We start from the raw sequence: 26,394 nt of genomic DNA, 5'->3' as shown, positions 1-26,394 counted from the left end.
ATTGGAAGCCTGAGGTGAAATAAATAAATAAATACATAAACTATGAAGACATTCTTAATGTGACATTCATATAACTAGTAATAATAATAAATCTATATGTTTCAAATTCATACCAAGTCACCACCGTTTAATTGTTACTTCCACTTTACTCTGGTATTTAGTTTGAAATTATAGTTACCATGGTATTATCTGTGAGGCACTGACCGGTCGTCCGGTGACGCTGGTGTCCCACATGACAAAAAAGTTTCTCATATCTCCCCCTCGCGGTTCATGAGTTCAGTGATGGTGGAAAATGGCGGCTAGATGAATCTTTCCACTCCTACAGAGCAAAGAAAAAGTGTGTGGAAAAACTCTGGATATTTACTTGGGATATCGACAACAACACTCACGGGCGTCTCACAAAACCTTCATCAGTGAGGATGTCGCGCTGGGTGCCCACGAAGAAGGAGAAGTATGGAGTAGGTGAGTAGAGAACCACCAAACTTCTTTTAGTCCCACTACAAAAGTTTTGGGAGAAATTGTGATTAGAGTTTCTCTGTGTTCACGGCGGGTTCTGGATTGCTTCAGCATGTTTGTGAGGATGTGTTTTTATGATCGTGGGTCAGTGTAATCAGTGCGCCGTTGTGTATTTGAGATGAGTGTGTGTGTGTGTGTGTGTGTGTGTGTTTATGTGTGTGTTTTTTGCTGGAGATTGACACAGACGCGCCTAGTTCCAGTGTTTCCTGCGCGGCGGCCTGAATGGAGCTCATGGATACATTGTTGCTCATTGTTAATCGCGCGCTGATACTTTGTAACAACTTTTCGCGCGGATAAGTTCTAAAGTTTCGCGCTGAACATTCTAAACGCGCTACGCTGTTACTTTCAGTCGCTCAATTGTTTTGTTTATATCTCAGAGTTCCCACCGTCATGGATAACCTGACAATGTTCAGGCATTTGAAACCTTTGGTTTTATCTCACAGTTTCTGTAGTGAATATACATGGCCTAACGTTTTATTGTATACGCACTAGTGAACTGAATTGCTTTAATAAATCCGTATCTAATTTTAATAACTGGAAAGCTCATGCAAAGTCAGTGGTTGAAAGGCATGGGAAGACAGATGTAAACAAATTCGTTTTATTAAGCTCCTATATACGTGGATTTGTTCCTATTCAGAGTGTTTTAGTGAATTTTGCATAAATAATGTGTGAAATAATTTGTATTTTGTACACATCGCATTGGCTTAATGATTTCAGGAACTGCTTATCTACATATCTGTGCTAGTTTTATGTTTTTCCATCATTCATTTACGTTTTCATACTCATGTAAGTCAGAAAGAAGCAAAACTGCTGTGTTTTTATGTAATGTGCTCAAGTATGTTTACTAGAACTAGATGTTAATCAAACACATCAGCAGTAAAGGAAAGTTGAACTGTACTTTCCAGGCGTTTCTTCCTTCTCATACGTAATGATAGACTGGATTGTTTTCATGCTATTCGTTGTGCGTATCCTCATTCCTCCGGTTGTGATTGACAGCTCTGAGTTGACATGGCATGATTAGGCATGAAATATTACACTGGGTGATTTGGAAGCTTGTTTTGGTTATCCATGGGATACAAATAAAAAAAAAAGTTACCATTTTTTGAAAAGTTGACTTTTTTTTCTTGGACTTCTGAGAAAAAAAAACTCAGAAACTCAGAAAAGTCAGAATTGTGTGTATATAAACTCACAGTTGCATGAATTGTCAGTCAGAATTGTTAAATAAAAAGTCACAATTACACACTTTTTTTCCCGTAGTGGAATTTAAATTGAAAAAAAAAAAAAGATATTTGAGAAGAAAAATCTGAATTGTTAAATGAAATGTCACAATAACCTTTCTTTTCAGTGGCGGAATAAAATAAATAAATAAATAAAATCTGAATTTTTAGAAAAAAAAAATTAACTTGTAAATTATTATTATTATTATTATTATTATTATTATTATTATTATTTTTTTATAATTTTATAAAACAGGCTTCCACAGGCTAATGCTGTTGGTGTTTTCTAACTGCACTGTTTCCTTAAACAATTTTGTTGATGTGGTTTTTAAAGTTCACTATCCTTTTTTTCTTGCAATTCTGAGGGAAAAAACTCAGAATGAAAGAAGTCAGAATTGTGAGGCAATTGCAAAAATTGCGAGTCCGAATTGTAAGATAAAAAGTCACAAACACTTTTTTTAAAAGTCTGAATTGTGAAATATAGTGTTACAATTTTTTTTAAATAATATTCTGGCAGAAACTGGCTTTTGCAGGCTGATGCTGTTGGTGTTCTCTGTTTCCTTGAACATCCATAGCAGTAGTTAATATATCAAAAGTTCACTTAGACAGTCCTTGAAGATGTGGTTTTTAAAAAATTAGGGATGATTTAAGGATATAAAAGAATCTTAATCTCACTATCCTGACTGTTTTCTTGCAATTCTGAGAAAAAAAACTCAGAATAAAAAAGTCAGAATTGGGAAGTATAAAGTATTGTAAGATAAAAAGTTTTTTTTTTTTTTTTGCTGTGGCAGAATTTAAATTTAATACAAAAAAAATCAGAATTTTAAGAAATAAATTCTGAATTGTAAAATAAAATGTCACTATTGCCTCTTTTCAGTGGTGTAATTTAAATTTAAAATGGAAAAAAAAAAATTTTGCGGGGAAAAAAATCTCTCAGAAATATGTCACTTTTACTTTTTACTTTTTTTTTTTTTTTTTTCTGGCAGAAATTGGCTTCCACAGGCTGATGCTGTTGGTGTTTTCTAACTGAAACATTTCCTTGAACATCCATACTAGTATTTAATATATCAAAAGTTCACTTAGAAAGTCCTTGAGAGTTTTTAAAGTTTAGGGATGATTTAAAGATATAAAAGGATCTTAATTCCCTCTTAACTTTATGGGTTACATTAAATGTTGGATCAGTAGAATCTTCTATTGGCAGCAACCTCATAGTCTATCCCATAATTCTGTTTTTATTTGCGCTCCTTGATAGAGACTCAAAATATCTCCAGCCTTCATGTTGGATAACGCGTGTTGTGCTTGCAGGAGGAGAGAAAAGATGTTCAGCTCTTTTTGAAATATTGTGGTTAACACATTGTGTTTGTGAGTGAAAGGTTGCTCTCTACCTGCTTGTGTTGCTCAGTACTTCCACTCTGAGCTCAAAGGAGTGCGAGGCGGTGTGTAGAAATGTCTCGTCTTGGTTGTGTGTGTGTGTGTATTTTTACCCTGAGGGTGGTTGAATTTTACTCTGTAATGTTGAAATAGTTTTGCCTCAGTGTTGGTGTAATTTAAATTCTCAAGTGCACTAGACTGAGGTGAAGCCTTTTCTGACTGCGGCAGGTAAAGAGGAACATGATGAAGCACATTTATGTGTGCTGCTTCCTTGCTAGTATAACTGTTGAAAGTGGCATCATATTCTGGCTGTTTATATATTAAATATACTACTGATAATGTATATTTGCTTGCTTGGATCGATAGTTTCATCAATGTGCCTTGTTCTTTAATATGCATTGATGTTCAGATTGGACACATTCTGTGTGTTTTGCATTTTTTGGCATGGGCTAGGGTTATTGTAGGTGTGTGGTTATTGTATTGTATTGTATTGTAGTGTATATGAATATTTAAAAAAAATAAAAAAAACACTGGTGTGAGCATCTAACTTGAAAGCACAATCTTTTTTTTTGCTTTTTGTGTGTACATAAATTATAGAGTGATTAATATTTTACACTTTAAAAATTTGTGGAAATTATAAATAAATCCATGATTATTGGAGTATGTTTTATAAGAAAATGTTTAATTCAATTATTATATGCCATTTCTTTGTGATTTAATTGTGAAATTTACTATCAATTTGTAATTGAAAATATTTCTACACTGATTTTTGGTCTGAGTGATGCATCTAGTCCCAAAAAATCAAAGTCTCTCACTGCAAAATCTTATCTTAAGTGCTGAGAGGAGATATATTTAAGATGCATGTTAAAAATGAGTAAACAGCGAGTCGTTTCAACCTGGTACTTCTGAGCAGATCACCTGAAATGCATGCATGTTGAAACAAGGCCTGAGAGTCATGTGATGAGGGTGTTTGGGTCTTTCTTGAATGTCTGGATCAAAGATTTAAACAGGAAGACCCCTAAAACATTATGTGATCAACTCTGTGATTTTTCAAGTCATTTCATTGATGCTGAATCAAATAACTGAAATGGAGACGGTGACTCTGAGATGATTAAACGGTGTGTAAACTGTCTAAATCAAAACACACTGGCTAACTATTACTCATATCTTCTCAGCATAGTTCTGCATTCGTCATGTTTAATACGCCAACCTTGTGAAAGTGAGTAGTTAGTTGGTCACATCTGTCAGTTTATCGTTTCTAAGTAATGGGTTAATTTTCACGTCCTCTTTTTTTCGGATCCTCCGCACACCTCTGTCTCTCTGCATGATTAAGTCCTGTGGTATTTGAGGAAGTGTTCTCTGAAAGAGGTGCGCTGCTTACGCGCTGCCGTCCCATAAGAGTTTCCAAAGCAGCTTTAATAGGCTTTGTGTGTGTAGTTTGTTCCATTCATTCAGGCCTTGAGCAGAACAGCAGTGAAGTTTGCTTTGAGATCTCTGGACAAAGAAAGCTGGCTGAAAGAGAGCTTGTGATGTGAACAATAAAATGCATTGCTCATTAAAAAAAGGGGTCAACCAATATGTGTTTTTCAGGGCCAATGCCGATATTTGAACCAATATATATATATATTTAAAACTGATGTCAAAGTTAAGAATTACAAGGACTTTTTCTTAAAATGCTTTTCCATGAACAATAGAAATGAAAATTAGGTGTCGACCAATATGTTTTTCAGGGCCGATGCTGATTATTACAGGTCAAGTAGACCAATAACAGATATTTTAAACTGATGTGGTGTAAAAATTAAAATTAATGTCAATTAGGGGTCTTCTGACGTGTGTTTTACAGGGTTGATGAGGCTGATACCGATTATTACAGATCAAGTAGACCGATAACCGATGTTTTAAACCGATATATAAGTCTGGTGTAAAAATGAAAGTTAATATCAAAATTAGGGGTCGACCGGCATGTTTTTTTCAGGGCCGATGCTGATTATTACAGATCAAGTAGACTGATAACCGATATTTTGAACCAATATGTCTGATGTAAAAATGAAAAAAATTAAATAAATCAAAATTAAGAATAACAAAGGCTCTTTTGCATGAACAATAAAATGTGTTGCTCATTAAAATCAGGGGTCAACTGATATGTCTTTTTCAGGGACGATACCGATTATTACAGATCAAGTAGACCAACAACCGATATTTTTAACTGATAAATTAGTCTGGTGTTAAAATGAAAATCTTAAAATTATGGGTCAACCAATATGTGTTTTTCAGTGTTGATGATGATACCGATTATTACAGACCACGTAGACTGAGAACCAATATATAATTCTGGTGTAAAAATTAAAATTAATGTCAAAATTAAGGGTCGACTGATGTGTGTTTTTCAGGGCAGATACCGATTATTACAGATCAAGTAGACCGATAACCGATATTTTAAACCAATATATGTCTCATTTAAAATTGGAAAAAAAGTCAAAATTAAGAATAACAAGGGCTCTTTCTTAAAATCTAGTTGCAGATGTTCAAGACAAATATAGATTTTTTTTTTTCACGGTCCTCATTATCTTGAATATTTTTATATGCATCAATATATTAATACATTCTTATCTTATTGCAATATTAAAATAAAAATATATAATGAACATTTAAAATTTTTTATTGAAACATTTATATGAGAAATTCATTTTCAAGTATATTTATTTAATATATTTTATTTAAAGGCAGCTACAAGCATTTAAATTGAGTTTTGAATCAATTGAAGTGATTTTCTGAAAATAATCAGACTATATAAAACACGTTGACTCTTTTATACTTGAAAGACAAGTAAATATCGTAAACTATTAAATATTTAAAATATGAATATTCGCCCAAATATATTTCTAGATGACTGATGTTTCACGCTTTCTTAATTTGTTTGGTGTGTGCATCATTTCTGAGGCTCTGTTTCCTCTTCTTATTTTGGTTTGTCATTTTAATGACCTGATTGATGTGATGGTAATTTAAAACCAGTTAAACTCTAGTTTGTGTTCTCAGGTTTGGGTTGTGCCTGGCATCTTTTTCATATCTGAAGCATCATTTTAGGATGTGCTTGCCAACAAATTAATGCTTGTGTTAATTTGGATGATTACTTACCTTTCTGACTGAAGGCGTGGAAGCAAGCGTTTGTTGGGAGGTTTAACGAGAACCAGCCATTTGGAAATTGCATCCAGTTCCGGAAGGCATCTTGGAGAAGGTGCCAGCTCTGCACTTCCATAAGAAGTCTGGCACATGCTAAAACTCAGTTTCTCAGTGTTTTTGCGTTTGTGATTTGTCTTTTGAAAGGTCGTCTCTGATCTGGAGCTAGTTGCCGTCAGGCAAGAGACTCAGCTGAACTTCCTGCATCCTGTAAATATTCTGGCATTTCACAGACATGCTTGGAATATTTGCACGGCGCACCAAAAAAACGAGACGCCTCAGTCACCCACAGGCCATCTCAACAGCGGCAGGCACTTAAAGGGACGGCGTATTTTTATTTTTTTTTGTAAACAATAGTTTTACCCAAAACAATTCACTCTCAGATTAGAGTTTGTTTCATCATTAGAACATATTTGGAGAAATATAGTATTGCATAACTTGCACTTAGAAACACACAGCTTATTGCTTCACAAAGATGTTAATTGATGGACTGGAGGGGTGTGAATTACTTGTGGATGATTGTGCTGTTATTTTATCAGCTGTTTAGACTCTCATTCTGACGGCACCCATTCTCTCCAGAGGCTCCATTTGTGAGCAAGTGATGTAATGCTACATTTCTCCAAATTTAATGAAGAATTCAGCGTATGAGTAGCTTGAGGAAGAGTAAATTTGTAGCAAATTTTCATGTTTGGGTGGACTATTTCATAAAATAAAATAAAATATTGTTACATTTCACTGTAAAATAAAAAAATAATTGTAAGAAAATATATGATGATGATGATGATGATGATAATAAAATAATAATAAATAGTACTATTGCAATATGTTTAAGGAAAATATGTATTAGTAATAGTAGTAGTAATAGTAATAATAATAATAATTAAAAAACTAAATATTACTATTGCATTATTTCACTAAACTAAAATACAATTAATCAGTATTTTATCAAAATATGTGATGAAATTAAATTTGTTGCAAATGTATAAAATATCCATAAAATAATATAAATTATAAAATAAAATAAAATGCTAGAAAAAGGATTTTTAATCATTATTCGATTTCAAAATGAAATGTTATAAATGATAAATACAGGGTTGAAAGCAGCAAAGTATTCAATACGATATGTGTGTAAAATAAAAAAAGAATTTTAAGAAAATATGTGATGATAAAATAATAAAATAATAAAAATAATAAAAATAAACATGTTTAAGGAAAATATGTAGTAGTAGTAATAATAGTAATAATAATAACAACAAAATACTACTATTGCAATATTTCACTGTAAAAAAAAAAAAAAAAAAATTCAAGAGAATATAATAATAATAATAATAATAATAATAATAATAATAATTATAATACAATATTACTATTGCAATAGTACACTAAAATAAAATACAAAAATCAAGTATTTTAACAAAATGTGATAAAATAAATTTGTAGCATTTTCATTTTTGGATGGACTATTCCAAAAAAAAAAATAAAAAAAATCAATATTATAAATGTGTAGTGGTGCACTGCCATGAATAATAAAAAAAAAAAATAATAATAATGTTTTAAATTTTTTTTTAATCATGATTTGATTTAAACAGATTACAAAATGAAATGTTATAAATGATAAATACAGGGTTGAAAGCAGCAAAGTATTCAATACGATATGTGTGCAATGGCACACTGCCATGAATAAAATAAAATATTGCAACATTTCACTGTAAAATAAAAATAAAGAAAAGTGTAATAAAGAAAATATGTGATGATGATGATGATGATAAAATAATAAAAATACATTTAAGGAAAATATGTAGTAGTAGTAATAATAGTAATAATAATAACAAAATACTACTATTACAATATTTCACTGTAAAAAAAAACTAAAATTTCAAGAGAATATAGTAATAATAATAATAATAATAATAATAATAATAATAATATATTACTATTGCAATATTACACTAAAATAAAATACAAAAATCATAAAATACAAAAATTTGTAGCAAATTGTAATTTTTGGTTATTCAAAAAAAAATGCAATATGATAAATGTGTAGTGGCGCACTGCCATGAATAAAAAATAAAAGAAAAATGTTTTTCATTTTTTTTAATCATGATTTGATTTAAACAGATTACAAAATGAAATAATACAGGGTTAAAAACGTGCAATGCCACTCTACCATGAAAAAAATTGAATCATTATTTGATTTCAAAATGTACTAAATGAAATGTTGAAAATAACAAAAGCAGTGTTAAAAACACTGAAAGCAACTACATTGTAACAAGCACTGTCTTTTCCAACATGTACAATTTATTTTTTGTGCAACTTTTCTTTTGTTTGTTCATGGTTTTCTTTCTTTATAACTTCAGATCTGTCATCCAACACACAGTTTGATTGGTGCCATTCTCACATTTGAAGATTGATGCTTCGTGCTGCTCGTCTGCACATAACAATCTTGAAGACAGAAGCATGCAAATGTCATATCGGTTACCCCATATTTGCCGTCGCGATCAAACGAGCGTTTGAAGTTTGACTGTGCTCATTGTGTGCATACGAAATGTGCCGCCGCTGTTCTCCTGTCCTTCATTTCTGTCACGTTACCTTCACTCTAATCCCTTTTGATTAAAGCTGAAGTGTTGTGTTGTAAACACAGCGTCATTAATATGCCATAACACACGGATGAGAGCGATTCCTTGAGTTTGGAGAGGAGGATGAAAGACTTCTCTTCCCCTTCTTACTGTTTGTCGATCCTTGGAGACTTTAGCTAAATAACAGCTGAAAGATTTTTCTTGCTGTATGAATGATTTATTTTGGTGTGCTGCTGTAGAGCTGGCATGTGCTTTTTCATATTGACAAGCCCAAATCAATTCAGCTCAGAGAAACAAGAGATTAGTCCAAGAAGTAGATTTTCAGAACAGCTGTAGCCTGTGCAAAACTTTATAGGGTGCTTGCTATGCAGTCAGTATGTTTTTGTGATTACTAGGGTGTTGTGGATGGTTTTTAGGGGTTCTATAGGCTTGTTAGGGCATTTCTATGGTTCACAAAGGCATGCTTAATGATTTATAGAATGTTAATGCAGTTTCTAGGGTGTTGTTCTTAAAAAAAAAAAAAAAAAAAAAAATCCTGGTTTGCTTTGCTTTTCTTGTTAGTAATAATAATAATAAATACTAACAAAGTATAGTAAATATTTCACTGTAAAATAAAGTTGTTGTTTTTTTAGAAAGTGATGATAAAATATTAGGATTGCAAAATTTTACTGTAAAATAAAAACAAGAAAATATATAATAGTAGTAAAAACAGTTATTATTATTGCAATATTTAATTGTGGAAGATGTAGTAGTAGTAGTAGTAATAATAATAATAATAATAATAATAACTAAATTTTAAATTTGTAATATTTAACTTTAAAGTAAAAAAACTAGAATTTTAAGAAAATATGTAACAATATAATGATTATAAAATTATTATTATTAATAATAATAACATTACTATTGCAATATTTCACAAAAAATAAAAACAAGAATTTTAAGAAAATATGTAATAATAATAAAAATATTATTATTATTGCAATATTTAATTGTAAAAGATATGTAGTAGTAGTAGTAGTAGTAGTAATAATAATAAAACTAAATTTTACATTTGCAATATGTAACTTTAAAGTAAAAAACAAGAATTTTATGAAAATGTGATGATGATGATGATGATGATAATAATAATAATAATAATAATAATAATAATAATAATAAATTGCTATTGCAATATTTAATTGTGAAATTATAATGTATTTAAGGAAAGGAAAATAATAATAAATTATAAAAACAAAATAACTATTGCAATATTTCACTGTAAAATAAGCAGAAATTTAAGAGAATACATAATAGTAGTAATAATAAAATCAAAATATTACTATTGCAATATTTCACTGTAAAATAAACTAGAATTTTAAGAAAATATGTAGTGATATGATGATAATGATAATAATTAATACTACTACTACTTCTACTAATAACAACAACATATTACTATTGCAATATTTCACAAAAAATAAAATGCATAAGTCAAATATTTGTTTCGATATGTGATAAAAATATTATTATTGCAATGTTTCACAGGAAGATAAAATAATGAATAAAGAAATGGTGCCATGATTACTATCGCAAAATTTCACTCTAAAAACATTTAAGGAAAATATGTAATTATAAAAATTATAATATAAAAACAAAATAAATTACTATTTCAATATTTTACTGTAAAATAAAAAATCCAGTATTTTAATAAAATTTGTTTAAGTAATAAAATGATAAAACAGTAAAATTAATAATAATAATAATAATAATAATAATTTCTTAATTTTAAATGTTGCTATGAAATTTAAGTTCATCCTATCTATATAAGTTCATGTTCTAGATCTTATAGTGAATGATTCATTCTTGCATGTTTTTGTTTTCTCTTTTTTTCTGTACGTTTTTAATCAACGTCATAACTAGACCTTCTGTTGAAAACATCATATTTACTCTGCTTAAACCCCACCCACTCAATTTTGAGTGTCACGCCCACATCTCAACATCCAATCAACAACCAATGCATAGAACCAAGCCCCGCCTTACATTTTTTTCTTCTTCAGTAATCCATTACACTCGGACATATGTCACAACCTGGATGTCTTTGCAAACTGTTAAAATGAAGCATACTATACTGAAGAGCAACAGAGCTGAAAATGACTGGTTGCCTTGAGTCGATACAAACTGCCACTTATCTCTGTTGTTATCACTCTCTCTCTCTTTCTCTGAGTGTAGACAGTGTTGTTTATGTCGGTATTCTGGTGGTTTCTGCAGCGGTGGACAGGATCGCTGTACCCAACACTTTGGCTCCCCAGATAAGGAAATGCCACTTCCTTTGGCTTCAGTAAAGCCGCCAGTGAGAAGTGCAGCTTGACTGAAGACAATAGTTGTGTTTGTAGTCTCACACACAAGCGTATAATCTCTCATTATCTCCAGTGTGCTCCTGATTAACCTCAACCACAGTCTGGTCTGTGTTTGGACCCTGTCGGATGAGAAGTGTCAGAACGACGGGGCGGGAGATGAGCGCCGCTGTTCAAGCCAGGATCAATCATGACGACACTGTTTCGTGACTTGACTGCTTTTTTTAACTTTAAAAAAATTTCACACTGATTAGAGTTTACACGACGTGCCAACCAGATTAGATGCAGTGATTTCCGGCATTATAATTTGTCAACGCTGTGGACTAGGGTTGTGTGGCATACCGAATAAATACAACAAAATTCACTGTGTACAGCATTATGGCAATGAGATATTGCACATACAATGTATTGAATAATAACTGACTTATAACATTTTATTTAGTCATTATTGTAGTATATTTTGGAATCACATAATGATTAAAAATCCTTTTCTATTTTATTTTTTATTTTATTTTTTATTATTATTTTTTTATTTTATTTATTTTATTTTATTTTATTTTATTCTGTGTGGCATTGCACATTTATCATATTTTAACCCTGCATTTAGAATTTGTAATATTTCATTTTGTTATATTTTAGAATCAAAATCCTTTTTCTAGTATTTTATTTTGTTTTGTTTTAATCATGGCAGTGTGACATTGCACATATCATATTAAACATTTTGCTGCTTTTAACACTATTTATTATTTATAACATTTTATTTTGTAGTATATTTTGAAATCAAATAATGATAAACAATTTTATTTTATTTACGGCAGTGTGGCATGGCATTGTATTGAATACTTTTTTATTAAATACTCTGTTTTTAACCCTGCATTTATTATTTATAACATTTCATAGTACATTTTGTAATCATGATTAAAAATTTTTTGTTTTGTTTCATTTTACTTTATTTTTTTATTTTATAGCAGTGTGGCATGGCAGATGTCGTATTGAATACTTTGCTGTTTTTAACCCTGAATTTATAATATGTAACATTTCATTTTGTAGAATATTTTGAAGTCAAATAATGATTAAAAATCCATTTTTATTTTATTTTATTTTTATTTATTTTATTATTTTTTTATGGCATTGTTGCATGGCATATATATTGTATTGAATACTTTGTATTAAATACTGTTTTTAATCCTGAATGTATAATTTATAACATTTTATTTTTGTAGTATTTTGAAATCAAGTAATGATTAAAAATCAAATTTTATTTTATTTTATAGCAGTGTGGCATGGCATATGTATTGTATTGAATACTTTGTATTATATACTGTTTTTAACCCTGAATTTATAATTTATTTTTGTAGTATATTTTGAAATTAAATAATGATTAAAATATTACAGAAGAAGCTTCCTCAATTAATAACTTAGTAACCTGTAGTTTAACTACTTTCAGTTGTTTCGTTTATCTGTAGTTCTTCATTTTTTTTATGAGTAACCTGGCAAACAACATTTGGAACGCTTCCTCAACATTGATGTTATCATTGTGTTTGGCAGGAAATTAGGGATGGGGCCGATCCGATCCAGTATCGGTATCGGGTTCCGATACCAGCTTAATTAATGGATCGGAAATTTCCGATCCAACCTAGAGAAATTTCCGATCCAGAGTTATGTCTACGTACAGTGCTGTCTGCTGAAATGACTTCACAAGTGATCCCGGGCTAGTTGACGTGTCTGTGCTCCAATAAGACACTGAGAGAGATGACATGCCTCCTTTCAGGAAATCTTCAGTTTGCAGGTAGCAGTTTAGCATTGAGCGTCATACATGTCCGCTGTGTGGAAATACTTTACGGTCGGAAACGCCGCAAAGACAGCAACGTGCAATGTTTGCAAAGCCGTTGTTCCGAGAGGTGGCACCTCGTGGATTTATTTAGTAGATTAACTGTTAAATATTACCCATCATAGAGTAAAAGTTTATAATTTGTAGACTTCGTGCGTGTTATTTTCTGTTTTTAACGTTGCCGCACACACCTGAAGCGAGCACGCGCACAGAGAGAGAGAGAGAGAGAGAGAGAGAGAGAGAGAGAGAGAGAGAGACGTGATTCAAACTGCGCGATTCACAGACTGATTACTCTTTAACGTCTCTTGAACAGAAACATTCATACAAAGTTATGTTTAAATACCCGTTGTTTTATTCTGGTAACACCGTCGGTTATGTCTTCAGTGAACCGAAACAGCTGAGAAGGAGATGCGTGCCAGTATTACGTGCGTTAGGCCTTAAAGAGACAGCATCCTATAAATACCTGCAGTGAGAAGCACTAGTTATTTATCACTGAATTATTAAATTTCTGCACCTGAATACTAGTATTATTGATTTTATTAGTAACTTTATGTTGTATTCATCTACACTTGTCATTTGTGTTAGAGTTCTTGTTTTGTTACTTATTATATTAGTTCAGCTAGTTTTTGCTGTGGATTAGAAGTGCTTAAAGTAAGCATTCAGTAATTAATAAACAAACTTTTTTTGTTTTGTTTGTTTTTTGCTGATCCGAAAAGTGCACTTACTGCACTTTTATTCAAAATGTTTAACATTTTAAAACCTTATTTTGTTGCTGCTACACAAGCAAGAATTTACTGAATTTATGTTGATCAGATGCACATTGTTCTATTTATAGTGTGAATATTTATTTTTTATTTCAAATATTTGAAAACCTTTATGTTTTATGCAACAAGAGTGTATATTGCACTAGTAACCCTGTCTTGAAATTTAAATAAATATCAATTTAAACCCTTAAAGTTGCATATTTGTTTTCAGGATGGGATTTCTGCCATTTTCTAACCTCATACTTACCTCAAGTTGCTTTTTGGGAGATACTTAGACTTGCTTGTAGAGAAGTTTGTTACAGCCTCATAAAATCAACAATAATGATAATAGTCATAGTGATATAAAAGCAAATAGAGCTCTGGTATCGGAATAGTATCGGTATCGGCAGATATCCAAATTTAGGTATCGGAATCGGATCGGAAGTGAAAAAATGTGGATCGGTGCATCCCTACAGGAAATATCCTGTGGTGTCACATGTCCTTGAAGGAAATTTCCATAACCACTTTAAAAATGAACACACGCAGTCCTTTTTCTTTTTCGGTATCTTGTATGAAGTTCAAGCTTGCCTATTTTTTGTATTTAAAAGAGTCTCGCAAGTCAGAATTTACCAAGTATACCTGCCAACCTAAACCGGTATCAGTGTGAATGTCCTAAATCCAGATCTTGGGTTTATGTGGATGTGTGTTATCATATATAAACATGCGTTTCTGGACTGTGTCTGTGATGTAATCCCTCTTTAGAGTTGTATTTCCCAGTCTGAAGGAAGGCGGCGCATGATGCCGGGCTGTAGATTAGTCTTCCTTAGAGACGTCGGAGTAATTCTTAATAGATTTTCAACATGAATTTTGAATAATCTGGGGATTATGGAGTCGAGTTATGTGATATTATGAGCTTTGGTCTGAGAAGATGTGATAACTGGATTTCTCAGAGGGGAAACGCTTTGGGTTTAGGGTGCAGGAATATTAAAATCCCTCCCATTAAAAGTCTTTTTTAATACATGTGTGGTGATCCAATAAAATGTGTAATGCATCTAGTTATTTTTTTTGTATGTTTCTCAGTCACACAGGGAAAATTACAGCGGGTTGGGAGGCATGAGTATGAAATTAATAAACGATAACAATGAAAATTGAGCGATTTCTGCCGTTTTGTTGCTTAATCTTAATTTTTGCTTTGAATTTGAGGTTGATTTAGTTATGTGATACCAAAAAATGTTTTTAATAAGGTCTCATTGCTGTTTTTTAGTTTTATTATTTAAGTTTGTGCGAGTTGATGCTGTTAATTGTCTAATGTAATTTGAGTTTTCAGTGTTTTAATTTCTTTGGTAAATGATAGTTAATGTACTTTGGTGTCTTAATACGCTAGCTAACATGTATGGGCAATGAACAAGCATAATAAAAGTAGATGTTAGTTTAGTGCATTGTTTTCTTTTAAATTTAAAAATGTATTCATAAATGGTAGAAATGAACATTGAACAAGAACGTAAGATTAGTAAATGTAGTGTTAGTAAATGTTTTTTAATGAAAAAAATTATGTAATATTCATCTTATTTTATTAAAAATCCTTTTTCTAGTATTTTATTTTATGGCAGTGTGGCATGGCATATATATTGTATTGAATACTTTTAAATATTCTGCACCATATTATTTATAATAGGGGTGGGCGATATGACCTAAAATTAATATCACAGTATTTTTCATCTTTCATCTGACGGTATAATATCATGGTATTACTTTTTTTGGTACATTTTGGGAGGAGTAGCCTGTCCTGTCCCTTTAGTATGTGAATAAAGTTAAAATTTGTATAATATAATAAGTAAATGGTAGGTATCCTTATCAAAAAGAGACATGAGAGAGTATTATGCATTCTCAACATATTTATTTTGCAAAAAACCTAAAGGTCTTACTTAACAGTGTACAAGAAAACAAAAAATATTTTTTATTGAAATTTAATTTCTGCAATATTTAAAACCTGTAAATAACTGGAGGAAATCAACCCATGGCAACAGTTTAAAAGTAGACTAATTCTGTGGGGAAAAACGCGGACTTGGCAACCCTGCATCCAACACGAGCTGCTGGAGTTAATGTCATTGCACACATGAGTACGAAATTTTTGCACGTAAAAAAAATACAGGTTATGTTAATCGAGTTTACACACTGCCTCTGAAACTTTTGTCCGTCATAAAAAAATTCGGATCTTGTTTGATTTTTTTGCATTTTTGCATCCATAATAAGCATTTTGATAAGGATGGCGAATATGAGAAAACTAAAAAAAAAAAAAAAAAAAAACGCATACGAAAATCGGACTCAGTGTACAATGACCTTTAGATTTGAATGATCACGGGTCGAAAATAAAGAGAGATGACAAAAATAGACTGGAGGATTTGCTGCAATCTTGTACTCGCTGACAAATACCTATTATAAGATGTGCTGCTCCCTTTACACAGAGTGTGCGTTATCGCAAAATCGAAAGTAAAAGTAAACAGCGCGAGCACTCATTTAAAAGCGATGTCTATACCCTGCATATTGAAAGTGCGAAAATTATATACAATATTAGAATATTTGCGGGTGCGCCGATAAGAAGAAAATATGGAGCTCAACTAAATATCGCGCCAATTATGTGATTGGCTATGTAGTGTGGGGCTCGGATCGGGTGGGCCAAGCTGCTGATTGGGTGGCCGTGGAGCCGGGCCTGTAAGGAACTAAGAGCATTCTAGAAAGAGCTTTGTGATTGGATGGAAATTTCAAGCATCATGCAAGGACATGCAACTGATATAAATATTGGTTGAACGTTTAGGGGGGAGTATGTGGGAGTATTTGGCCGCTATTCGCGGAGAATTTAGTAACGTCAATGATTCTAATAAGCTCAGGCCGGTCGAGTTCGCCTCGCGCCCGCTCAATTTGTGATCCGCTGTGTAAATCCTTCGGCCGGCCGACCAGGAAAAGTTTATTTTATTCATTTTATTTATTAAAAAATGAGCAATGAACAAACATAATAAAATTAGTTGTTCGTTAGTTTAATGCAATGTTAACAGATACAACTTTTAACTTTAAAAATGCATTCATACATGTAAAAAAAATGAACATTTAAGATTTAATATTATTAAACGGAGTATTAGTAAGTGTTTTTTAAATATTGTTAACTAGTGTTAGCAAATATAATTTCATTGTCAATTATCAAAAATTATATTATATCTATATATATTGTCACACACACATTTATATTTATTATATTATTTTGCATGTGATTAATTGTTGAGCAGCACTAATATAATGCAAGTTACCTATAATAATCCTAAAAACAGCTATTATGTAACTCTGTGATGTGTGTAATTTCATAAAGACACTTTTGGTGGCAAAAACACCCATTAACCTGTGGCATTGGCTGAGTTTTAATTTTGATCTGTTCGCTGGATTTGGGCAGATTGTGTGTGTGTGTGTGTGTGTGTGTGTATTGATTGTTGTTTGAAGGCCTCAGTTGTCCTGCTGGTGTCTGATCTAAGTCTCTCCTCTGGACAGATGGTTGATGCTGTGCTATTGACTGTGAAATAAAGGGTCATTACCCTGCAGGACACAAACATATACACACTTGTTCGGTTAAGAAGGCCGGTCTTACCCCATTCATCCAGCCCAGCCATTGTGACAGATGGGCAGATATGAACATCATCTCTCTGGCTGAGACGAGTCTGTGCCCTTTGTTTGTATCCAATTCAGGAGACTAGACCGAGCAGAATTAAGAGAGTAAACCATGTCAGACCTTTAAGTCAAATGTAAAAGTGCAAATGTCCTGGAGACTTTCTGTTGAGAGTCTGAGTTTGATTCTTTTGAAATATGAAACAGCCTCTGAATCCATAAATCGGCACATTAGCAGTCAGGAACAGACGCCTTTGTTTTTTACAGCTGAATTGAACATTGAGTGTTTTTGGAGACTTTCAGAAGAAAATTTGCTTTGTTTTTAGTGCTCTGAATGGCTGGTTGTGATTCTTAACATGTCAGTCTTGCAGCTTAGATTTTCAGTGTTTTGAAAGTAGGCTTTTATGCTCACCAAGGCTGCATTTATTTGATCAAAAATACAGTAAAATTGTAAAAACTGTAAAATTGTGAAATATTTTTACAATTTAAAATAAGTACTCCATTTGAATATATATTAAGAATGTAATTTATTCCTGTGCTCAAAGTTGAATCATTCAGCACCATTACTGCAGTCTTTAGGGTCACATGATTCTTCAAAAATCATTCTAAAATGTTGATTTGCTGCTCAAGAGCATTTCTGATGATTGCCAATGTTGAAAACAGTTGTGCTGCTTTATATTTTTGTATTTTCAGGATTCTTTGAATTGCTGATCTTGGGATCTTTCTTTTATCTGAAATAAAAAGCTTTTATATGTTATTCTAAATTATACCATTTAAAAGTATTTTGGGGGGAAAGAAATCATAGAAATGAATACTTTTTATTTAGAAAGGATGATTTAAATTGATCAAAAGTGATGATAAAGACATTTTTAATGTTACAAAAGAGTTCTATTTCAGATAAATGCTGCTATTTCTATTCATCAAAGAAACCTGAAAAAAGTCTTAGCTGTTTAAAAAATATATCATATAAAATTATATCATAATAAAATTGTCTTTCTTTCTTTCTTTCTTTCTTTCTTTCTTTCTTTCTTTCTTTGATTGTTACTTATTGATTTATTTTTATATTTATTCATTTATTATGTTTGTTTGTGTTGCTTTAATTGATTGTTGCTTACCTTATTAAATGTATTTTTATATTTATAATAATATATTTTTACATTTATTTTGTTTATTTGTTTTATATATATATATATATATATATATTTATTAGGGGTGTGCAAAGCAGCCGGTATTTGTTGATTTATAACTTTTTTTAGCAGCAGAGCTACTGCAAGCAATTTTTAGTTTTGGAAATCCATTTATCTTTGTTTATTTATCTTTGCTGAAACTTCCGCGTCTTTAGGAGAGCGCGGGTCATGGTTGCTTAGCAACGGCAGACGCCACTCTGCCACTCAATTTACAGAGCGCTTTGGAAAGAAGGAGAAAGCGGCGCGCCTAGCGTTTTTTCCACGCGTTTTTAGGTGCGACATGTGAACGGTCCCTTAAATTCGTAGTGTTTCCTCGAGTTGTGGCAACAACTGCCAGGCACCCCCTGTTTTTGGTCAGCAGCATCCTTTTTGTATCCAAAATACTTCCATATGACCGATGTTGTGTTTCTTTTTGCGACCAAATCTTCCATTTCGGCGCTTCTCTCCCGTCCCGCGCTCATTTCGCCATGCGCACGCAGAGACTGCATGCATGAAGTAGGTGAAGCAACGTGTGCATTGTAGTTTTTAAAGAACCTTTAAACATGAGTTAATTACTTTATTTTAGACAAATATAGATCCGTGAATAGAAAGTTTAGAAATATAGAAAGTACATTTTTAAATCAGACACACAAATTTTTTTTTTTGCCCTGCATCGTGACTGCCACGATGTGACTATTGCGCATGCGTACATCGCGATGACGATGCTGAAACGATCTATCGTGTAGCCCTAATATATATATATATATATATAACATTATAAATGAATACGTTTTAATATAGAAGCTGCTAACTTAGAAATTTCAAGATATGCGAGCAAAAATGCTCCTGCAGTTCAGCAATATGACACGAGCAAGACTTTTTTGTTTCGTTTCTGTGTTCAAATCCGCGCTGGTTTGGGCGAATCACTGATTCACTATGCCATTCATAAAAACAGTCATTTGATTCGCTCCTGAATGATTCGGCCGTTTTGAAAGAATTGTTTGAAGGACTCAGTGATTTAATCATGATCTCTGCTGCCACCTGCTGGCGGGTTTTTAAGTTGCCCATCATATTACATTCTTTTCCAACATTTTTCTATATTCAGAGTTTTGTATTTAAAACATTAATCTTATAACATTACTTATGCAATTATAAGTACAGTGTACATGTATAAATACCACATCTAAATGTCACTCCATGCAACTTCTGTGCAGTGCTCAGATGAGTTTGGTTTACATGATTTCATGCATAACAATAGCCCGTCATTCATTCAACATGCATTCAGAGAAAAAATCGTGTCTGTTTTCATTTTCATTTATAAAATTTAGATTCATTTTGTAGATATGATAAGTATGATAAGTGATTTTTATGGTATCGTGACAACCCTAAGTCCTATGGGTTTGTAACAACATGAGAGTAAGCAAATGACTATTCTCTGCCTGAGACGACTTGGCGGGTCATTTTGAATGTATAATCATCTCTGTGCTTTTGTTATTCTGAACTAATGTTTCACTGGCTAAACAATGAGTCCCCCGTGAGACCCCTGATAGCGTCCTCTATCAAACACGCTCCAGCTTTGGGCCTGTCACACAGCGACATGCTAGTAAATGTCATCAATGACACTCCTTTAAAAATCCAGTGTGCTCGCGTCTTCTGGACTGACAGAGATTAATGACTCCTCTCGGGGCTCCGGAAGCGTCCCGTCCTTTGCTCACGGCGCCGCTGTACCTGTGAGAGACAGAGAGCTATGGTGCTGTGTTAGTGAGGTTTGTTGAGTGAGTGTGTGTTTTGTGTGGTTGGTTTGAGGCTCGTCCTGTCGGGTGTTTCGTGAATCGGTCTATTGTGTGTGTGGATGGAGCAGACCTGTGTGACGTCTTTTACTAGCTGACCAACAGAGCTATTGTTCCTACACACGTCATCCTGATTAACATTAACACTGACAAACCAGCTTTATTTTGAGGAGGACTTTACCTATTACATGTTTTTACTTGTTTACTTATTTTATTTGAATGGATTAAATTATTTTGTATTAATTTGTTTGCTTGCTTGTTTATATAATGTTTATTTTTATTAAATGTATTGTTTTTCTTTCTTTCTTTCTTTCTTTCTTTCTTTCTTTCTTTCTTTCTTTCTTTCTTTCTTTCTTTCTTTCTTTCTTTCTTTCTTTCTTTCTTTCTTTCTTTCCTTCCTTAATTGATTATTACTTACTAAATTTTATTTTATATTTAGTCATTTATTTTGTTTATTATTTGTACATTTAGTATTATTTTTTTACAAATTTGTAAATCTCTTTCTTTCTTTCTTTATTCATTGTTTCTTAACTTATTAAATTATTTTATTTTGTATTTAGTAATTTTTGTTTATTTGTTTATTATTTGTACATTTTGTAATCTTTTTTAAACATTTGTAAATTTCATTGTTTCTTTTTCTTTCTTTTATTTATTTGTTGTTTTTGTAAAATATTTGTTAAATTTGCAAATTATATTTGTTCTTTCTTTCGTTCTTTCTTTCATTCTTTCTTTTATTTCGTTCGTTCTTTCTTTCGTTCTTTCTTTCGTTCGTTCTTTCTTTCGTTCTTTCTTTCGTTCTTTCTTTCTGTGTTGATTGTTACTTAACCTAATAAATTATTTTATTTTATGTTTAGTCATTTATTTTGTTTATTATTTGTACATTTTATTTGGTTTTGTTTTTTACAAATTTCTTATTTTATTTTTTAATTTTATTATTTTGTTTATTTGTAAAATATTTATTAAAAATGTATAAATAATTAAAAACTGACAAAATGACACTTGAAATTGTTAAATTAAAAATGTAGAAAAAGTAATGATTTAAACATTTTTAAAAAGTAAAAATGTAAAAAGTAAAAAAAAAAAAAAAAAAGTAAAAAAGTGCAAATTTAAAAATGTAAAAAAAAATTAAAATGTAAAATATGTAAAAAGTAATAATAAAAATTTAATAAAAGCAAAAAATGTTGTGGTCACTATTGGTTTGAAACATCTTTTTTAGGTGACTGTACTTTAAAAATGAGCAGCTGGATTGATTCTGTCGTAGTTTTATTGTGTGCAGGCCTAAACCGAACACGTTGTTGTGAGCTGAACAACAATAGCTGATGACTCAGGGCTTTGAGCGAATCATCAAAATGTGTGCTTTACCTCACTGTGAGCACAATAGAGCTGCAGCTCACACAAAACTGCTGTTTAGACCATCTCATTATATGTGAAATATTGATTAGGGATTGTACTTGTAAGTGTTTGGCTTGGGATTTTCAGTTTGCCTCTTTCTTTGTTGTCCTTTGGCTTTTAAAGTGTCTCTTGAAAATGTCTGAGGGCTTTTAAGAAGTTTTTGGCCTCGAGCTTTTGTTGCCGCTGCTGCTTTTGTCCTGTTGTTTGGGATTTTGTGTGTTCTATGACTTCAGCTTTTTATTAAAGATTTGACAACTATCTCTGAAAACAGTCTCTGAATTTACTTTTTTACTCTGTTTGCTTGACCGTATTATTGTTTTAAAATTGTTAAAGTAGATCAGTAATATCATCATGGCCTGGTTTTTATGATCCAGTCAAAAGCTTTCCTTTAGAATATTTTTCATTGTGGTTTGTTAATGAAGTATACAGTTTTAGTGCTTTATGTGGAATATGTATTACATGTAATTGTAATACATGTATTACAAAAATAAATATTTTAATTATTATTAGTTTCATGCTGTTTTTTGACATTTTTTTTTACATTTTTAATGTAATTTTTTTTTTTACTTTATTTTTAAATCATTTTTTTATTTTTACGTTTGAATTTTAAAAATACTTTTTTACTTTTTTATTTAATGTTTTTACTTTATTACATTGCATTAGAAAAATAAATATTTTAATTATTTATTTGTTTTTGCTTAATTTATGATGTTTATTTGGCATTTATTTTACTTTTTTAAATAATTTTTACATTAATTTTTTTTAAATGTTTACTTTTTATATTTCTTTTACTTTTTTGTTTTTATTTTTAATTTTTAATTTTAATTCTTACATTTTTATTTAATGTTATTTTATTTTATTCACACACAGTCAATTGTCAGTCGGTACTTTGCTGGTATTATAGGGATTCTAAATGTAGTATATTAAGATTGCACTTTAGGTTTATAAGTTGCTGCATTATTTCAAGATTCATATAGTGTTTGTCTTGGGAGTATAAAAAGACTAAATAAGTAATAATAGTACATTTATGTTTATTTATTATAAAAAAGAATAGCTAATGTTTTGTAAAGCAGTGATGTGTAAAACACTGCTCGTTTATTTACCAAATGACAATGGAGCTCATTATTTCCCAGAGTTCCCTGAGCTCATTAAAAATGCTTTTGATTGGCTGAGATGATAAGCATGTCCAGCGTTAATCCAGCCTCTTGTATCTCTCCTCATCCTTTCTTTTGAATTCTACTTTACTCCTTCACTGAGATCCAGGGGCCAAAATCGCATCAGTCCATTAAGAGAGTTTAAGAGACTCTGTGAGGTGATGCTGTGAGGAGGTTGATCTGGTCACTCGCTCTCCACCGGGGTTTTTTCCCGTGTGCCATTTACAGACGCCACTATAAAAAGACAAGGTTAATTAGTTTCATCCGTGTTTCGCTCCCGTCTCATTAATGCGGGATATTCTGGAGAGACTGCAGGCAGGAGAGCATGGATTACTTCTTATCAATTGTTTTTTTTTATTCTATTTGCATAGTGTTTTTTTTTTTTTTATACATGTGTGGACCTTGGATTAACCTTTTTTTTATTCCAACAGCCACACAATTTAATATACAATGACAATAAGTGGATTTACCAGACTTAATAGTGTATTGATTTCTTCTGCTCACCAAGGCTGTATTTACTTGATTAAATATATAGTTAAAATTGTGAAATATTTTTTGCAATTCTAAAGAAGTGTTTCCTATTTGAATATATTTTAAAGATTAATTTATTCCTGTGATTCAATGCTGATTTTCACTGATAGTGTAATATTTCTTCCGCTCACCAAGGCTGTATTTATTTAATTAAATATACAGTAAAAACTGTAAAATTGTGAAATATTTTTGCAATTCTAAAGAAGTGTTTCCTATGTGAATGTATTTTAAAGATTAATTTATTCCTGTGATTCAATGCTGATTTTCACTGATAGTGTAATATTTCTTCCGCTCACCAAGGCTGTATTTATTTAATTAAATATACAGTAAAAACTGTAAAATTGTGAAATATTTTTGCAATTCTAAAGAAGTGTTTCCTATGTGAATATATTTTAAAGATTAATTTATTCCTGTGATTCAATGCTGATTTTCACTGATAGTGTAATATTTCTTCCGCTCACCAAGGCTGTATTTATTTAATTAAATATACAGTAAAAACTGTAAAATTGTGAAATATTTTTGCAATTCTAAAGAAGTGTTTCCTATGTGAATATATTTTAAAGATTAATTTATTCCTGTGATTCAATGCTGATTTTCACTGATAGTGTAATATTTCTTCCGCTCACCAAGGCTGTATTTATTTAATTAAATATACAGTAAAAACTGTAAAATTGTGAAATATTTTTGCAATTCTAAAGAAGTGTTTCCTATGTGAATATATTTTAAAGATTAATTTATTCCTGTGATTCAATGCTGATTTTCACTGATAGTGTAATATTTCTTCCGCTCACCAAGGCTGTATTTATTTAATTAAATATACAGTAAAAACTGTAAAATTGTGAAATATTTTTGCAATTCTAAAGAAGTGTTTCCTATGTGAATATATTTTAAAGATTAATTTATTCCTGTGATTCAATGCTGATTTTCATTAATAGTGTAATATTTCTTCTGCTCACCAAGGCTGTATTTATTTAATTAAATATACAGTAAAAACTGTAAAATTGAAATATTTTTACAATTCTAAAGAAGTGTTTTCTAAAAAATTTCTAAATTGTATTCAGTTTTTAATGAACCTAAATGGTTTATAAAAAAGTTAGTACAAATAAACAAAACATGCTGAAAAATCAACTATTTATATGCAATTATTTGCATATATTTAAATGTTTATTTAAATATATTTTATTGATGTTTCTATTCATTTAAATGTGACAATTTCAATTTGTTTTTAGTTTAATTTAGTTATTTTTCTACTGTATCGTGATTCCATTAATTGATGTTTCTATTCTTTGTTTTTGTAAAGATGTTTGAGTTGATGCATGAACAAAAGTGGCAGATGTTCATTAGGATTGAATTTAACTTAAGTTACGTAAGTGTGATTGACCTAGGAAAATTAAGTTGATAGAACGTAATAAGTTGAGAAAACCTAAAAAGTTTTGGTGTTACCAATTGAAGTAATTTTTTTAAAGTTGATTCAACTGTTCACTTTTTTTACAGTGTTTTTTTTGTATAAGTGCTGCTCACCTTAGCAAACGCTGCTAATTAAGTGAGTCTGTTTACAGTCGCACATTTTGAACCCGTTTTTCGATACGCAATAATGAAACCTATCATTTTGCTCAGCAAACATTGAGCTGTGAGGAAGCAGCGTTGTCTCTGGTGGTGTTATTAGCGTGGGCGTTTGCTGCTGTCTGGCCCCCTCTACATTATACCCACAATCCTCTGTGCCTCAGTAGCGCTGACCCTCTCATTCAGGCAGATTCCTGCTGTTTCTCACCTCCTCACCTCATCTCATTTTCCTCGGCCCACAACGAAACCTGCGCACCACGACACCATCCATAGGCGCACGTCTGATACGTGAAGCATGGTATAAATATGCGGCTAATTGCACGTCTCCACTTCTGAAGGAATCGATGAGAATGGCAAATGGTGTTTTGAGATAATGGATGTTTTCTCCTTGTTGACTGTGATTTAAGGGTGTTTTCACACTTGTTTCAATTGCACAATTTGATTCGGCCCCTCTTCACGTCCTTAGTCTCTTTTCATGTTGTTTTAGCAGTGGGTGGTATGAGACAATTCATGATACAAGTCCTTTCACAACTACTTTTTGTTGGAAATCCAGCTCAAAAATGTCTACATTGTTGTATGTAGCACACATCCACATTTATGTATTTATTTAAATTATTTGTACTAATTTAAATCAAATTTTCAAATTGTAGTTGTATTCAACTTATTATTCAAATTCACATATTTCAATTAGTTTTTAGTTCGTTTTAAAAGTATTTATTATTATTATTTTTAAAGTTATTTTATTTTATTCGACTTCGTAACTTCGTAGCATCTAGATGATTTTTATTTATTTATTTATTTATTTATTTATTTTATTTTTATTTTAGTTTAGTTATTTTATTTTATTGCTTTACTTTGTTGACTTAAAAAGCATCAGGGTTCTTTTTAGTTTTTTATTTTGTGTTTTTGTTTATTTTATTGACTCACTTAGTTGACTTTGCAACATCTGGATGCTTTTTATTTTTTTATTTTTATTTTATTCGATATTTATTTTATATTAGATGTTTGTAATTTTATTTTATCGGCTCAGTTAACTCCGTAGTATCTCAGTGCATTTTATTTTATTTTATTTTATTTTGTTTGTTATTATTATTATTATTATTATTATTATTATTATTATTATTATTATTATTATTATTTTATTTTTATTTTTATTTTATTGTGTTGGCCCACTTAGTTAACTTAAGCATCAGGAATCTTTTTATTTTTTATTTATTTATTTTTTATTCATTTTTTTTTTTATTGGCTTACTTGGTTAACTTGGTAGCATCAGAATGCTTTTTTTATTTTATTTTATTGTGTTTTTATTTATTTATTTAATTTTATTGGCTTGCTTAGTTTTGTAGCATCTGGGTGCTTTTAATTTATTTTATTTTACTTTAT

At 31.0% G+C, this 26,394-nt stretch overlaps 1 protein-coding gene across 1 annotated transcript in view; it reads left to right on the top strand.

Moving 5' to 3' along the window:
• The first annotated feature begins 306 nt into the window (after positions 1–306).
• LOC141297524 (dedicator of cytokinesis protein 1-like) overlaps positions 307–26,394 on the top strand; it is a 156,818-nt gene continuing 130,730 nt past the window's right edge. The window contains exon 1 of the mRNA XM_073827947.1: positions 307–462. Within this exon, the coding sequence (XP_073684048.1) occupies positions 420–462 (43 nt within the window). The 5' untranslated portion in view covers positions 307–419. The remainder of the gene's footprint in view (positions 463–26,394) is intronic.

This window comes from Garra rufa, chromosome 22, assembly GCF_049309525.1.
Source record: "Garra rufa chromosome 22, GarRuf1.0, whole genome shotgun sequence".
Lineage (NCBI taxonomy): Eukaryota > Metazoa > Chordata > Actinopteri > Cypriniformes > Cyprinidae > Garra > Garra rufa.
This window is presented reverse-complemented; position numbering and strand designations above follow the sequence as displayed.